The 17621-nt window shown below is 46.7% G+C and overlaps 1 protein-coding gene across 1 annotated transcript in view; it reads left to right on the top strand.

Moving 5' to 3' along the window:
• LOC121046791 (glutamate receptor 1-like) overlaps positions 1–17621 on the top strand; it is a 31937-nt gene extending 14316 nt beyond the window's left edge. The window contains exons 6-15 of the mRNA XM_042289653.1: positions 1837–2124; positions 4898–5005; positions 5093–5209; positions 6308–6523; positions 7700–8052; positions 9453–9651; positions 12081–12331; positions 12908–13022; positions 16721–16846; positions 17538–17621. Coding sequence (XP_042145587.1) covers positions 1837–2124; positions 4898–5005; positions 5093–5209; positions 6308–6523; positions 7700–8052; positions 9453–9651; positions 12081–12331; positions 12908–13022; positions 16721–16846; positions 17538–17621 — 1857 coding nt within the window. The remainder of the gene's footprint in view (positions 1–1836; positions 2125–4897; positions 5006–5092; positions 5210–6307; positions 6524–7699; positions 8053–9452; positions 9652–12080; positions 12332–12907; positions 13023–16720; positions 16847–17537) is intronic.

The following is a 17621-nucleotide window of genomic DNA, read 5'->3' as shown; positions in this document are numbered from 1 at the left end:
CTTTAAGGTCCATACGCACATTGGCGTTTGAACGCGTTTGAGTGCGTTGCGGAGTCCTTGCGGCCAGGCGCGGTCGCTTGCGGAGCGACGCGCGCCTTCCCGCAACGCTCGGTAGCGCGACGCAAGCGAGTAGAGACTCGCTCAACTTTCCGAAGCGTTGCGGTGCGTTCGGGTGCGTTCGACCAATCAGAGAAGCCGAAAGAGGAGAGAGGGTGACGTGTTCGCTCGCCCCACCCGGCCGACTCGGCGAGACGTATCCGGTTCGCCGGTCGCACTGCTTGCTTTTTCGTTTTGGGGTGCGGTAGGGACAGTATTTTCCAAGGCTGCGATGGTTCAAGCTTAACAAAACGTCGGGGAAGCCGGCGAGATTGTCCCAAGATCGAACACTTCGACGCTGTCGCCGTGCGCCGCCATGTTGCCTTGGATTTCGCTTACTATTGGTGAGCCACTAGCGACGATAGCGCGTTCTTATTGGCTCTTGACTGCGGTTGACTGCGCGTCAACGCAACTGTGCGTACAAGTTTGGCGCAAGCGGTCGTCGCAACGCAACGCGTCCGCTTGCCGCTACGGAACGCACCGCGCTCAAACGCGAATGTGCGTATGGGCCTTTAGTGGATTTGATGAAGGAGGTATGTGTGAGGAGATGCGTGCTTTTGGGGTTGGATTGTGCGAAATGTTGTATCTGTTACAAAAAGATACAAAGACGTGATTTTTTAAACGCTTTTTTAGAACAAGGGGGCTTATGAACGCGCCTGCGATAAAAGAAGCACAAGTACATACGCGAGCTGTTCTGTAGAAGCGCGGAGAGCACACGAGAACGGAACCTGGGCGGCGGCAGTGGGGAGGCGAGGGAGCGTGTCTGCACAGCGCGGTCACGTGGGTATTTCGCGAGGCCGGCTACCGGAGGGGGGGGAGGAGGAGGAGGGAGAGAGGGAGGGAGCGCGTCGCCGGAAGGCACGTGGATGTAGCTGGAACAATGGGGACGGCGGCGGAGAGCGTTCTCGTGTTCACGTGGGTTGTTCGGAACAGCGGCAGCATGCAGGGGGGAAAGAGAGAGGTTGCGAGAGAGCCTTGCCGCAGTTGGCGTGTACGTGTGAGGAAAGACGGGGAGAGGGAGAGCAGTGGCTCTGCTTTAAAGGGGGATCCTGTGTTCGTACATAATCTTTTTTTTTTTGTTCTTTTCTTTTGCCGGGAAGGGGCATTAAGCAGCTACAGCTGTAAAACGTGGAATCCAAAACTGGTTGTGTGAGGAGTTGCTTGAGGGTGACATTGATGAATATCAAACACTCCTTCATGAAAATGTAAACGTTCAAGGAGCCGACGGCCTGTCCGAGCTACAACAAATTAGGTGATTCCAATGCCATGACCGGTATCCCGAAGAGCACAATCTACTAGACACACAAATAAAACACCCCTAGTTTCGAAGAGATCTGCCAGGATGCCAGGATGAGCAAGAGCACTTGTGCAACAGATTTTTTCTCTCTCAATCTCTCTCTCTCTATCTTGAGATATTAGTTTGTGGTAGAGTTTTATGCGCACATAACACTGTGCAAAACTCGGTGTCCCATGTATGAGCAACCAATGTTTAAAATCTGGATTGGTGGTTGTGAACAGCAACCTTCTATAGACCAAAACGCGGCCCTGACGTCACGCAGCTGCGGTGGCGCTGTCGACGGCACTGCAGATGCGCAGACGCTTCATTTTGCGCGAACTCGGTTTCTGCGCATACGCAGTGCCCACACCTGGTTGGGCAAATGCGGGCTTGTTTGCAAACAGCGTGTCGGTCTATACTGTTTTACTGTTTTTCTAAACATGTCTTTTTTTTTGTTCCAAAAGGTGGAAGAAGCCCTCATCCACGACGCAGCCACCCTCATTGTGAACACCTACAAGGAGCTCAAGTTGCGAAGCCTCGTGCCCCACCGCTACTCGTACATCTTCGAAGACCAGGAAGAGGACGAGAGGCGCGCGGGTCCCCAGCCACGTCCCAGGCTCGAAGCCGAGGCTGAGCTGCTCGAAGAAGGAGACCAGCTGCTCCAAGCGGACTCGCCGAGTATGACGACCTGCGGCGATCGGCCCTCGGTGCCCCAAGAGCTCGGCGAGATCATCACCAGGAACTTACGGGAGGTACGGCCCAAAGAGACTGAGGTGGACGTGTGGTCATGCAATTTCGTTCTGCTTGTATCATCAGTCGACGAGAAAGATCAAGGGGCCAATTTGTTTAAGGCACCGCAAGTTCAGAGCACGTGGAGCGAAAGCTCGCGCTGCAGAATCCAGAGATCCTAGGTTCAATCCCCACGCTTGCCCGTTTCGATGCGGATGAGTATCATACCGGCGTGAGGTCTCGTATCAGCGCAGCGTGGAGCACGTCAAAGACTCCAGTTTAGCAGTACTACTATGGCTAAAGTTCTCGTCTGCTGTGGAGACACCCAGCGCCCATGTGAGGCTAACGTAACCCCCTCCCCCTCGTGTGAGCAAAGAAACAATTATCGGTCGATGAAGATTACAAAGTCCGGGAAGAGTGGCTTCCAGAAGGGTCCATAGGACGAGTTCTAACTTTCGGGAGACGTGTAGATGACTAAGACCTCCGTCAGGCGGGCCATCGAATGTAATCTCAATCGAATGACATTGGAGCGATTGACCAATCAGTGCACGCCACTGATGACGCGACGCGTTCAACGCGCGACGCTCCAACTGTCACTAATGGTCAAAGGACCCAGAACGTGGCTTACTATATTTACACGATTTGCCCTGAAATTTGTTCCTCGGGGTTGTTATTGGGTGATGCCGCAAGTTCATGGGCTGAAGATCAATGAAAAGATGCTTAAGATTTTCATCGTCCTGCTTTTTTTTCAATTGTTTTAACCTGTGAATCACTATAGCGAAAAACGCGACCCGATTCGTCGATCACGAAATTGTCATTCGATGGAAATGCCTTCAACCTTCAGTTTGTGCGTGCGGGTAGTGCCCACAGCCGGCGTGGGAGAATGGGGGCTTGTTTGTAATCCCTGTGTTGGTGCGTATCCTTGACGTTTTCTTTAATTTCGTTCAGATTATTTTGGACAGAGCTCGGCAGAGAGGCCAGTAAAACTTAGGTACACAGATGGACAAATAAAAATGCATTCAGCTGAAAGTTACGAACTTGAACAAAGTGATCGGTATCTTCCCGATAGCATAAAAAAAAAAAAAAAACAAGAATACAAAATAATTCAAGGTGCGCAAGATGCAGGAATTATTGAACCTATGAAGGTAAACAGATAACGCAAAATTCATAACTGCTTCAAAAACAGAATGTTCGAACGTTATTTTTTTTTTTTACAATACAATGTGGATCGCATTTTGTTGAAAGTTCATATCGCTGCTCACCAGTAGCGCTCAGAAATATTGTAAATGATTGTGTTTAGATTGTATGAGGTGTGTTATGAATTAATTTATTTGATATTCTGAACGTTGTTTCTCGCAATTAGTCCGGGTATAGGACGTCTTTCGTGCAAGATGACGCAACGTATATGACGATTTAAGTACAAAACGAGCGTGTTGGTAACAGTAATTAAACATGAGGACGATACATAGAAAGGGGAACGGACAACAATTACTTCCATTGCTGCCCGTTGTCCGCCCCCCTTTCTATGTATCTTCCTCGTGTTTAATTATATGACGATGTTTTGGTTTCGCCTGCAGTAACATATAAGTTAAACATAATTGTAGTAATTTAATATATTATTGTTGATTTGATAGTAAAATATTATATTTAATGAAAAGTGACTGACTGCGCAGTCCTCTTATATGTGCCCTCTATATTTTTCAAGTAATCGTCGAATTTTTTTTTGTGTAGTTAATTTGCTGTAATTTGATACTGTAGTTGTACCCCAAATAAAAATTCCATAACACATCTTTAAAAGAAATTAAGAGTAGTTCAGTGCTTCAACGAGCCACCTAGGAACCAGGCTAGATATTTTAGAAATACAGCACAGAATTCATGATAATTCAGTTTCCAATTGTGACAATTGATATTGTGACATGCCTATCCCCATGTCAACTCTTCATTAAACCAAACGGCAAGAAATAGTTTGCCCCGGTACTCGTTCTAATATTTCGCTTTCGACAATAATATTAAGCGTGTCTGCAAAACACTATGTTTGTTTAAAAAAAACACATAAAAAACACGCACTTTGTTTTGTTTGGGATTAATTGTAATCTATTAAACCGCAGCCACTGGGAAAAGCTTCAAAAGATGAACGTTTAGAATCAGATTACGCAGCACAATTCGCTTCTTCTGCTAAAGACGCGAGGTCTCTAAGCCAAATGCGAAAAGCTCTTCGGACGGTACGGCTCGGATGGTACGACTGACTTTTCGGTTTGATCTTGATTATGTTTCATTAACCAAAGAAGCAAAAAAAAAAAAATTGCACATTACGATTATGACTTTACGATTGCGGTTCTTTTTGCTGCAGGTGTTCAGTGCGTATGCATCGGCAATGACGCTATTGCTTATTATCCGATTACTAAAACCGAATGAATGTATAGCGATCGGTCTGTTTCACTAAGTACCACCGCAGCCGGTGCACCATCGTGGCGCCCTCGTCGCCTTCGTGCATTGGCTGTCGCAGTCTAAACCGATCGCGCACAAAGAAAAGTGTAGAATCATGGCTCATCTACTGTGAGCGACTTGTTTTGCCGGCGAGATCAAAAGCAAAAGTACGACGAGCATCATAAAAATGCACTTTTAGTGCTGCTTGATTCTTCCATCGGACCGTAGCGTCTGCTTAGTGTGAAACGGAGACTAATTGCGATCAGCTTCCCTGGCTCCCGTCGCCTTCTCTACAACCTACACAATACCAATTAATGTGTGCAATAGACCGTGCTGCAAACGCTTCTGCGCTTCTACATCTTATTGCAGAGAAGTTTTCAAGGCCTTACTGGTTCCATAAGGTTCACGTCGGACGGCTGCAGGATAGACTACAACGTCCACGTCGTCCAACTGAATGTGAACAATGAAGCTATCAAGGTAAGAGTTAGTGGACCTTCGTGCCATTTGAACGATCTTTGTGTATTCTCCGTAGGCATCGAGTAATTTGCGTATTTTTGTTTGCAGATAGCTGAGTGGTCCGACACGAAGGGGTTCGAACCCGTCATCAAGCCTGCGAGAGTTGAAGTCAACGACACTGGCGTCTTAGACAAAGACAAGACGTACGTGATCCAAAGCGTCCTGGTACGTCGGTTTCATTCGAAAGGCCTGATTTCCCACGACTTCATGCAGCGAACCCATTCGTTTTAATTGTGAGGTCCTTGCTCGTTTTGATTCCTATGTTCCAAGCCTATCAGGCAGGTTAAAAAAACTATTTGAATGTAAAGAGGTTGTACGTTAGCCTAGCTTCCAATTGCCGCGGACGTTTTAGAAAGGAAAGGGCAACGGGAGATTGTGAACAAGAACGTTGTCGGCTTTAAGGTTTTTGCTTCTAGACAAAAGAAAAAAATATAAAATATGGTGAAGCGTTGACGAGGAATAAGTGACGAGGAATAAGGGGCCGTAACAAGGTTTTTTTTTTTTTAATTTGTCCCTTTATGGCGATAATTCAGTCTAGGAGCTCTAAACGTCCTTAGAAATCTCAAAATTGCGAGCGTGCATCACCTATTTTCTTAATAAAACACACACACAAAAAAAGCAATCGCAATTTTTGGGCGTTTGTGAGCCCGTCGCCTAGGTTATCGCTGTAAAGAAAACATATGGACCCTATCGATTTTGAATGCTTCAATAATATCTCCGCGTCTGTCTACGGGTGGCGATATTAAGTAAATTTGTAAACACGGTGCGTTTTTTTTATTTTTTTATTTTTTACTCTGGAGGACATAAAAGGCCCGACTCGCGGCTATATCCAGTAATATAAGAGGCGCAACGGCCTCATTTTGGTTCGCACTATATATCTGTATTTTGATTGCCTTTAATGACAATCAAAATGTTGACAAGAAATGACGTTTTGATATCTCTAAAAAAAGAGCTAAACAACACTAAACTTATAGTAACTGACAACTCAAAAAACTCAGAGCGTCGCTTACTAAGATCGCTCTTTCTGCTTCGTGATTGTTTCGTCCGCGTTCTTATCCGCTGATGCCGTAACCCTATTGGTTGGAGGGCGATGGTTAGGTTCTCGGAACTTGCCACGCTCTGCAACTATTAAGTTGTCCATGGCTACAATATCTACAGGATTTTTTAAAAATTTATTCCGCTTCTAGACTAGCGGACTGTGGATAAATTCTGGTGCTGTTTTTTTGTTTTTTTGTTTTTTTTTATCTTCTTTTCTCGCGGCAGGAGAAACCGTACCTCATGGTAAAAGAGTCTCCGGACGCCCAAGATCGCACGGGCAACGACCGTTACGACGGCTACTGCAAGGACCTCATCGATGCTCTCGCGAGGGAGCTGGGCATCAAGTACGAGTTGAGGGCGGCTGAAGAGACCGTCTACGGCCGCAGGGACCACAAGGTTCGGGGAGGGTGGACGGGTCTGATCGGCGAGGTGCTTCGAAAGGCAAGTCAAAATGCCCAGTCTCCGTCGAGTGTGTCGAAACCGGAACGCCCGCTAACGCGGCCTAACAATTATCGGACAATGCGTAGACAATTCCCATAAGCACCTACTGATCACCGCCATCTTTATCTACATGGTCATGCGAATTTCTGGGTGATTCAAGGAGCGGTCAGGTTCTTTAAATTGACCGCAAAATTTCGTTTTCTTAACCTAACGCGTACCGAGTTTGTACAGCGTTGGCCACAGGTGGTGCATTTTTTCTATGAAATTCGCAAAGAGCGAGCTTACCTGAGGCAAAAGTAAAAAAAGAAAAAGGCTTAACTCCTATGGAAACGCAGCGAAGCCACCGGTCTTCAAACCATAGGGCGCCCTATAGTTCAAAGACCTAAACGTGACAAAACGGTTATAAATACTGGACACAGCGCCTGAACAGAAAGGCTTCATACGCGGCTGACTTCCGTCGTTGGAGAAGGCGCAATCTTTCCTGCTGGCCTCCCCCCCCCCCCCTTTTTTTTTTAGTATCTCCGTCCACCCAGACAGGGCGACTGTTTTGCGATTTTCGTATGCTAGGGGACACCATTCTGTAACTATGCAGTCAAAAGTTCGTTTTGCCGCGCGAGCGCACAAACGAGGTTCGCGTGAAGTGAAGCGCCTTTGCATGTGCCTTGCCGACAGTATCGCCCCCGCAGCAGCGTTGGCGTCCGTACCGCGCTTTGGTCTGTAGCAGGGGTGGCCAAGCTGCGACTCGCGAGCCGCATGCGGCTCTTCGCGTGTCAAAGTGCGGCTCGCGGCTCCCCCCCCCCCCCCCCCCCCCCCCGCCCCCCCCTCCCTCCTGGTCAAACGAGCAGTTCCTTAAAAACAGAAATGGAACGCGCTTTAAATCGAAAGACAGATTGCCGTTTAGTAGGCTTGCGCTACTGCTACCTTACGTACTGTTGAACTGCTTTTGACTCGGATATTGAAATATGTTGGAGTTTCGTTTACTGCTTTGGACAAAAGTTTGCCCCCTTTCCCCCTCGCGGCACTTGGAAGTTTCGTGGTTTTGTTTACGGCTCTTGGGCCGGGTAAGCCTGTCCACCCCTGGTCTATAGTAAAGTATCCGGCCTAATCTTCGTCAGCACGCTTCAACCCTCGCTTCTTCCCTAAGAACTAACGAATTTAAATAACGTTGTCTCTCAGGAGGTGGACATGGGAGTAGCCGCCACGGTAATAAACGCCGAGCGGAAGGAGGCAGTGGACTTCAGCCAACCCTTCATGACGACCGGGATCGCCGCGCTGATGCTGAAACCAAGCGATCTGCCAGGACGTGGAATGTTCACCTTCTTGGCGCCGTTCTCCCTGGAGCTGTGGATTTTTTTCGTTTCGAGTTTCGGATTGGTCTTCGTCATCATGTTCTTCGTGAGTTTCTTCACCACGCGAGTGTCTTCTACGAAACCGGGTATGGAACACAGCGCCTGCGGTACCATCTACAAGAGCCTCTGTTACTCCCTGGAAGCCTTCACGCCTCACTACATTGACTCGTACTACGCGAGGTAAGTCCTACTATTTCGTGGGTATGTGTTTCTTAAGATTTTCAAAAACTGTATAAGTTCCCTAAGCTTCTGCTCAAAACACGGCCTGGGCGAGCCGCTTTTAGTGGATTGTGGTTTCTAATGTCACACACTTAATTTACCTAGAAATGATCTTCACTCTGAAATTTGTTTACTCGCTGCATGTTTAGCTCGAAACATATTTTGTAAACGAACAATACAAAGTACTAAAACGATTATAAAAAATTAAGCCGTGATTTTGGTTAGGTACTGTAAAACTTCGAAAGATATATCGGAAGAATCTAACTATAGTGACCTGTTCAGTAGAAACTTCTTGGCTGCTAGAGCTCACCGGCAGCGTGCTCCAACAGGTGCGATGTTGTAACGTCATATCTTGAAGCGTTGTTGGGCTCGGCTCTTAAAGAAATACGTGTTATTCATAGCACGATGGCAATACCACTCTGTAAGGCCTACAGTCAGAGGTGCAAAGCACTAGCGAAGACGCTAGTTTTAAGAAGTAGAAACAAACAAATACCAAATGCTTCTAAGGAAACCGAGTTGTTCAGACGGCTTGGAAAAGCCTCCATGCCACTGGGAGGTGGATAATGTGTCGTGAAACTTCATGCTCTCCATCGTATTACAAAACAAGTAGCGCGCAGACTCGCTGCTTAAAAATGTATCATCAAAATAAATACGGGACATCTAAATTCTTGAGTTAATCAAAACAATGCTGAAATCATTTTGAACAACAAGATTGAGTTCAGTATACTTTACGCGCCCTTCAAAACGTTTAATTGGTATATTCTTGCCTATCTCGCCTGGATTTTTCCTTTATTGAATTGAAGGGCCCTTCAAAGTATAGTTTGTGTATATAAGTATTACTATTACTTGAAATGCAGCGTGTGTCATTACAGTCAGGCAACATTCTGTGGTATTAGCGTCATTATATAATTATAAATACAAACAATTTAGATACTACAAACTACCGATTCAGTTCAGCGCCAGGCGACAAAAAGAAAAGCAAGTTCTAATTTTAAGAGGAGAGTAAGAATTTTGAAAGTCTTACCTTTTTGAGCTACCCTTGGCGCCTGGCACATCGCAACTTTTGCTTCAAGTTCCGCTTTATTGAAAACAGATAATTTTTATTTAGGTAGTTAATTGTCATTCGTATAGTAATAAAAACAAAAAATAAAAAAAAAACCCACCAGCCTTTAACTAAGCTTGACAAGTTTATTTAGATTCCTCTGATATTTATTGCTGGCATCTGTCGTGATATTGGTGGGCAGAATAAAAAACAAATACTTAAAGAGCAAACGAAAACTAAGGTGCAATAGACCATACGAGGTGCTGAGGTCGACTGGCTCTTACCGACGGAGGTACCCTATTTTTCCGACTCTTTCCAGGTCAATATCAGGGAGGGTCATCGGGAATATCTGGTGGCTGTTCATCGTCTTCGTGTTTTCTGCGTACACCGCAAGCATGGTTCCGTTTCTGTCCAAAGAGTCGAGGATTCGCCCCATCCGCAGTGTCGAGGACCTGCCCCTCCAGAGCCAGGTGGACTACGGCTTCAGCAGGCAGTCGATGGCCAAGAAGTACTTTGAGGTCAGTTTAGCTGTTGGTTCGTTAAAAATGTCCTTATCTGTCTGAAAAAAAAAATGGAAGGGACCCGAAAAAATACCGTAAGGGTGCAGGCGAGCTGGTGATTATTAACCATGTTGAATTAACCTGAGACTGTGGTAGAGAGGAAACAACAAAACGTAGAGGAGACAGAAAATAGACAGGACGAAGTCTCAAACTCAGCTAACTTGTTTGTTTAGGCATCCTCCTTATATAGTCTTAATCTCAAGGTCATCTGTATAGATTTCGTCCTTCTGTGTTAGTGGGAATGACCTTGGGAGTGAGACTGTGTAATGAGGTGGACTAAATAAACGAGTTAGTTGAGTTTGAGACGTCGTCTTGTCTATTTTCCGTCTCTTCTACGTTTTGATGTTTCCTCTCTACCCCAGTCTCAGGTTAATTGAACGTGGTTAAGGGACCCGGTCGGTCTTGGCTGGTGCAATATATGACCCGGGGTGAGTTTAATCTCGATGACTTACGTTCAACTTTGACGATGCAACTTTGAATACAGTTCCTGGGAGCTTAAGGAACCCAGGTTGCGGCGAGACCTGAGCTTGGCATCACTGACCCGCAACCAAAAATACTCTGGCATCAGCCCATCAGTACTCTGAACATGAAATCACGAAGCGAGAAGCGTGACCATAATACGGCCGTGTCGTTCTTAAGCTGTCAGACACTTGAATCGCACTCACCGAGGGCGGACCACAACCCCCAAATCATCTCGTTATCTGGGAGCGTGCTCCCAATTAGATTGTAACACGAACCGAATGGAACAACGAATAACCGCTGGTGAAGCAATAACTGCTGATTCTCACATTCTGACGCTTTTCAGCTGTAGAGGACTTTACGAAAGGACTCGTAAATGTGCCCTCTGCCATGCACTAGAAATTGCTTTTATTTTTTTTATTTTTTTCATTTACACTAAGTTATTGTCACTGGTTTACAAAAAAAAAATGAAAGGCGTTTGCAATACTCTGTAATGCCGAATCGGAGCACTTTTCTTAAGGAAGAGGGGAGGGTATGCCCCTCCTCCTCCTCTGTACAATTCAGATTGGTGTTGAGGTCACGTGACGTCACTTTTCCCGCTAAATCTAGCGGAGAAACGGAGTTTATTCATGGGTGACGAGACACGAATTCATGTGACATCGTTTTCCCCGCTAAATTTGGCGGGGAAACTGAATTGGTGTTAAGGTCATGTGGCTTCAATTTTTCCCCTAAATCTAGCGGAGAAACTGAATGGGTTCGTGGGTGACGTGACACAAAGTCATGTGACGTCATTTTCCCGCTAGATTTAGCGGGGAAATTGACGAATTAGGAGCAACCTAACTGGCTGCAGAACGATAATAAAGTGCTCCGTTCTCGCGGCGACTAGAATTCACTAATTTGGAGCACGGACAGCTGCAGATTTAGAAATTGCGTCAAGGACACGAAGATGAGGATGACGAGCCAATAACTGGAAGCACGGGAGAGCGTGCACATTATGTTTGTAATGTTGCAGTGATGCCCAAACGACCATACGAAGCGGGCTCCTCGGGTCTCCCTGTCATGTCTGTCTCTTTGTCTGTAACTAGGGTTACGTGCTTTCGGATAAACACGAAACACTAAGGAAAACACTCGCCGGTAAGGGTCAATGCTACTGGGAAAATGCCACCACAGTTGCCTTTCAAATCTCAAAGCATTGACAAAAGGGATCTGACCGCTTATCTCGTCAAGGTTCATTCAGGAGAAGAGGTCATTCTACTTTAGGGTCACGACAAGAGCCACCGTTTTGGGTCATACCATTTGTGCTTTAAGAAGAAGCGAAGGTTCGGCTTTTTGGCAGGGAAAGCTATGGACTGTAGAAATTGCATAAAATGGGGAAGAGGGGCAGTTGAAACTTCTATTACATCCTTTACCGCTCCACCTCGTGCGGCCGAGGGGTAGGTTGGTGGAATAGCACAAGATGAATAGAGCTTCCCAGCGACTACAGGCAGGAGCTTATTGCTTCTAATTTTTTAGGGTATCAACGTCTATCGAAGCAGCAGTCGTGTGAAACTTTTGTCATGGGACAAATTAGTATTGCCAATGGCAATGGAACCAACACCAAATCTAGCTAAAGAAATATTATTGGATACAAGCGCGTTTAACTTTTTTTTTATCTGGACGGGTGTTTTTATTCATTTATTTATTTTAATCGGGAACATTGCGAAATTTAACTTTAAGTTTTGTTAAATTGGGAATCAAACAAAAATTAACTTTTTTCTTTCGGCCAAAAAATTAACTCCGAAAGACACCGTCCGACTATCACAAAAAATAAACACCGAAAACACGGAATCCTATCTATAACATACGGTGCCGAACGAAGCTATTGAAATTAGAATGAGATAGTGATCACTCGACCACGACGACGACGACGATCGGTGGTACTCTTTCAGAATCCCAACCTGAACTCAACCGCCCACAGACGGATGTGGGAAGTGATGAACAGCAAGCCCGACGTCTTCAAGAACTCGAACGCCGAGGGCGTCGATGCTGTCCGTTCTTCCAAGGGAAACTACGTGTTCTTCATGGAAGCCAACGCGGTGGCGTTCGTCAACACGCAGCGACCCTGCGACACGATGCAGCTCGGAGACACCTTCGGGGTCAGGAGCTTTGCCGTTGCCGTTCCGAAGGGATCTTCACTCAGGTGAGCCGAGGGCGCTGCCTACTCCGTTCACCTGTAGAGTCACTCTACTTGTATAGAATCATAACTCCGCGGACATGTCGCCATGTCCGCAGAGTTTCTCCGCGGACATGGGGACAAAATTGTCTGCGCACACGCCTCAAGCAGGTTCGAAGCATGAGTCCACAACCCAATGACAGGATTGTTTTTTGTGTTTTTTTTTTTTTTTGTCTAGGCGATAAGCATTGGAAATCTGTATTTCTCAGCGTTTATACCGGGCTGAAAATTGCTGAGTCACTGGTTTGTGAATGCAGGTCTGGTGTCTGATATTTCACGAAAGAAAGGCACTGTGCATGCTCAAAACGTGTTGCGCAGCACCGCGGACAAAGATGGTAGCCGCCATCTTGAATGGCGGAGTTTCTATTGTGCAGGCTTGTTGTGGAAGGAGCAGCTTCTGGTAAATATTTTGCAGAAGACAACTCCTGCGCATGCGCAGGACGCGTTTCACAGTCTAGTAAGCGAAGATGGTAGCCCGGCGGAAGGCGATTATTGTCATTGTCTAAGCGTCGAAGTTTACCCGTGAATCCACCATCATTGCAGAAAACACCTGGATGAAGCGATCGCCCATTTGTCCGAGACCGGCGAGCTGGACAAGCTCAAGAAGAAATGGTGGACGCAGAAGTCCTACTGCCAGTATCCCGAGAGAAAAGTGAGTGTCGATCACGCGAAGCAGGCTTCGAGAGTAAATACATGTAATACAAGCAGCCACGCTTCGAAAAACTAGTCTAGACACCATAAGTAGAAATTATTATTATGTTTGCTGTCGTTGCTTTTTCTTTCTTTTTTTTTTTGTGGGGGGGGGGGGGGGGGGGCGGGGGGCAGGGAGGGGCCAGTCTGGCAACAGTGGGCAAGTATTGAAAGGCCTCACCACTGATCTCTATGTCTATTTGCTGGATCGCGTTTGACCAGCTCCTCCTATGGACCGGAATGCGGTCACTGGCGGCCATCTTTAGGTAGAGTTATATCATCTCTAGCCATCATAGTAATATGGCGGACAGCGCAATGGCGGCAGGCTGCCATAAAAATAGCCGTAGATCTAGTACACTGTACCGTGGGTGACATTTCGTGCTTGATTGAAGTTGTTCGACGAAGCAGATTCTTGAAACCCGGCGTGAACAGTAGCCTCATCTTTGAGGACCCGGAAAAAGTTCTACGAAAGCGCAGCACCGGCGGAAAGCAGCGCAGCTCGCATCAAAAGCAGACTCCCTACCGTCGTCTGCTTTCGATGCTCCTTTCGATGCGACTTTCGATACGTGCTGTGCTGCTTTTCTCCCGGTGCTTCGATTTCGTGAAACTTTTACCAGGTCCTCAGAAACCGGACTACTGTTCACGCCGGGTTTCAAAAACATGTTTCGTCGAATAATTTTAATCAAGCACGTAATATCACCCACACTATTTTGACCGCAGCCTGCCAACCCACCTGCCAAAACGCTATCTGCCATGGATGGATGATAGCGGCTGCAGCAGCTTACATTGGCTAGAGGTGATATAACTCTACCTAAAGATGGCCGCCAGTGACCGCAATCGCGGAGCGGGCAAACGCGATCCAGCAATTGTCATAGAGATCAGTGGGCCTCACTATCCGATGATCTACGCACGCCCGAAGCAAGATGGCGGTGCTTAGAGGCCGTGCTCGCGACAGCCACTGACAACTTAAAAAATTCAGAGGGTGCCCTGTTCACGCTTCCTGCTTCGTGATTGGTTCTTTGATATTTTTTATCGGCTAATGCCGCACTATGATTGGCTGCGTAGTGATATTGAGATGCTTGGGACTTTGTACATCCTGCGTTTCTTAAACTGCCAACAACTATTCAGTGTCGTGTCATTTCTTTTAACTGTCTACGTTTGGTTTTATGTGCGCTGACGCTATCGCACGACTTCTCACTTGTCACAATGGCGAAACGTGTCTCAAAAGCGCAAGTAATGCGGAGGGCAAGTTCGTCTGCTTCTTGCGGAGGGGGGTAGCGGTGACGTCAGAACGCGGAGCCCTGATTGGCTGATCGCGACACCCTATCTGAGCGTCGTCTGCTCCTTTGCAACGTCATCTGCTCGCAACGTCATCTGCTCGCAACGTCATCTGCTCGCAACGTCATCTGCGTCTGTGGCACCTTTCCTGCGACTTTTGAAAGTGCAGAGGCCAGATTCACGAAACAATCTTACGCCAAAAATGTGCGTAAGACAAAACTTAAGAAGAAATTCGTAATCACGAAACGAAATTTTCGTAAGTTTTGCGCAGTTTACGACAAAATCCTACGACAGCTCCGAAGCTTTCTTACCCACTTATTACGATCAAATCAGCATGGCCGACAACGTCGCGGTCGCGACGACCCCCGGACGTTTATTTTTCTACGTGCGCTTCTCACGCCTCCCGACATCAAGCAGCAGGAAAAAAGTAAAAAGTACTTCAAACAGACCACGACGAACAAGAACGCTGGATCCACAAACACCCGGGAAAAGCTCTAACGGCCACGATTACACCGAACATGACCAAGCGAGTACGGCAGTTAGGCCCAGCAGGCACTCCGCAACTCGGCGACCGTCTGCCCACGGCCGGCTGGCGTGCTGAATAGAATACGCCCGCGCGACCCTTGTGAGCCCTTCCCGCATTATACTTTGATCGCTGACCTCAATTTTAGATGAAAAGGTCAATTTCTTCCTCTTGTTATCTCCTTGTTTCCCGAAACGATGGTGACTCTCACCGGTGAAAAAGCGGTGAATCTCCGACAGACGCAGGAAAGGTAAAGCAGCCATCGCTTTGACTAGCAGACGTAAAGCAGACGACGTTAGGTGTGCCAACCCGCCGACGCCGTTAAAGAGGGAGGAGTCTCGCCGCACACGAAAGGAGGAAAAAAGGGTTTGGGAGGGTGCTTGCGGACACTAACACGCTCACTCTCGGTTGTTAGCAAACAAACCTCGGCGCCTCGGGACACCTCGCCAGTGAGTCCTTTGACTTTCCCCCTTGATGCGCGTCTGCTAGTTGTTAGACAAAAACAACGTACCGTTCGAGTTATTTCGTCTGCCCTCTCTGATAGGCGAAGTCGAGCTCGCTCGTAAAGACCTGCACTTCCCAAAGTCGCAGGAAAGGTAAGACAGACGTAGACGATGTTGCGAGCAGACGACGTTGCAAAGGAGCAGACGACGCTAAGATATGGGGTCGCGATCAGCCAATCAGGGCTCGGCGTTCTGACGTCACCGCTACTTCCTTTTTCATGCGCAGAAGACGAAAATGAGCCCACTTGCGAGGCGTATTGCACTGAAAAACATTATCGATGTTATCAATACGGTGCCGTAAATGCCGTTTAAACCATTTTGATACGATCAGATTAGTCAAAAGTGTTCTAAAGCTCACATGGGAGTTTCGCGGGAATCTGAACCAATATTAGCATAAGAAAGCAAATGCATTACAGTGAGCGCGGTACGACACGGACTACTAATAAAGGCTGCAGGATATGCATATCATTGAATAAAATATAAGACGGAAATTAATGTCAATATTGTAGTAAAGTTAGTTAAATGAGAGGTTTGTAACTGAAGACAGCAGATTTCAACCAGTATCAACTGCAACAAACGCCAAATCATTAATCGTTCGTGTTTTGACAAATGAAGAGATCCTTTTTTGGACGGTGCTTGTCACGTCCCTTTGATTTTAGGCGATAAAGCAGTACTTGCCGAGAGGTCGGACATCGGAGTGTGCTTTAGCACATCATTATTATGGCGCTTGGTATGCGTTTCCCACTGCTGTTTATAGCGTGCTGAAATGTGGTCCCTCACCTCATGACGACACGGAAGTGTCACGTGATTGCCAGCCGCAATCCTGGCCATGGCACAGGAGCGGAGGAGAAGGTGACAGACGTCTGTTCTGCAGCAGGTCGCTCTTCAGCTTTCCAGGTCGCTCTTCAGCTTTGCAGCTCACTCTTCGGCTTTACTGGTCATGGCACATCTTCGCCAGGCAGGAGTTGGGACGTGGGTGACGAAAGCGGCACTCAAATTTCCTAGTACTTTTTTTTTTTTCCGGAGTTTTTACGATCAATCACCGGAATTTTGAAAACCCGACAACATGACACGTGGACTCCTGGAACATCGCTCGTTTCCCGCTTGGGATCTCCCTCAATGTAGACGCTGTACAGCGCACTAGTCGAAGAATCGCTTCATGGACCGTAGCACCATCAGTCGCGATGCTAAACAACCGAGTTACGGCTAGGGCACAAAGAGAAGGAAACGAGCCGTGTGTGCTGCCGTAGATATTGAAGAGCCAGTATGCACTAAAAAACAACAGCAACGAAGTAACAAACCTGGTGTCCGGTACAAAGAAGTTCAAATGTTATCTCTTGATTGATTCGACAGAAAGACGAGACCGTCATGCCGCTGGACAACTTCATCGGTGTGTTCTTCATCCTGGGCGGCGGAGTGGCACTCGGAATCCTCGTTGGCCTCATCGAATTCATCTATAAATGCTGTGTCCGCTCATCTGCAGCAAAGGTTCGTATTTGCTGCCTATAATCTGTGCTTTTTGAAAGTTCAAGTGCGATAACAAAAAGGCGCCTGAAGGGACCAGCATGTTTTGTTTATTTATTCAACAATCAACAAGTCAGTCAATCAAGCAATTGATCGATCGATAGATCTACTAAGCAGGGAACCTAATAGAGAGCTTATAAATACAGTGGCATAACCGAAATACAGAGAAATATGAAATGGCGAATCCTAAGTACCATAATGTCCACGTTGAATCCGCCTTATGAGGTGCAAAAAATATAAATGCTGAGACCGTGTAATAATTTTGCCCCCAAAATTTGCACATCATTTTACAATGCGCCAGATTGAGACAATGTGACTGTGCGCCAGTCATGAAACGAAAAATGCAGATACGCGCTCTTTTAAGCACTGCATTGGGCCTTGTTTAAAAGCCATTAGTGCTTTTAGACAAACGAAAAGATGCGTAAACGCCTGACCCGATCATCACATTAACATTCGACATCGGTTCAGAAGTTTGACTTTAAACTGCCTTCCACAAGCACTTATTAAAATATTTCTTAATATTTGTTTGAGTTTGAGGGGCTTGCAAGGCTCGTGTAACATCATATGTCAAAAAAGAAAAAAGAAAAATATTGTACAGGTACTGACAATATAATTAAACTCACTCTGGTTTACTTCTTTGTTTCTTATTTTGCAGGGCACAGTGCCTGAAACCACTTCCACGGGAGAGGCAACAATAACCGAAAAAGAATTCGCTGAACAAGCTCTCGCAAGCGCGTAA

This window comes from Ixodes scapularis, unplaced genomic scaffold, assembly GCF_016920785.2.
Source record: "Ixodes scapularis isolate PalLabHiFi unplaced genomic scaffold, ASM1692078v2 PGA_scaffold13__105_contigs__length_92229423, whole genome shotgun sequence".
NCBI classification, from domain to species: domain Eukaryota; kingdom Metazoa; phylum Arthropoda; class Arachnida; order Ixodida; family Ixodidae; genus Ixodes; species Ixodes scapularis.
This window is presented reverse-complemented; position numbering and strand designations above follow the sequence as displayed.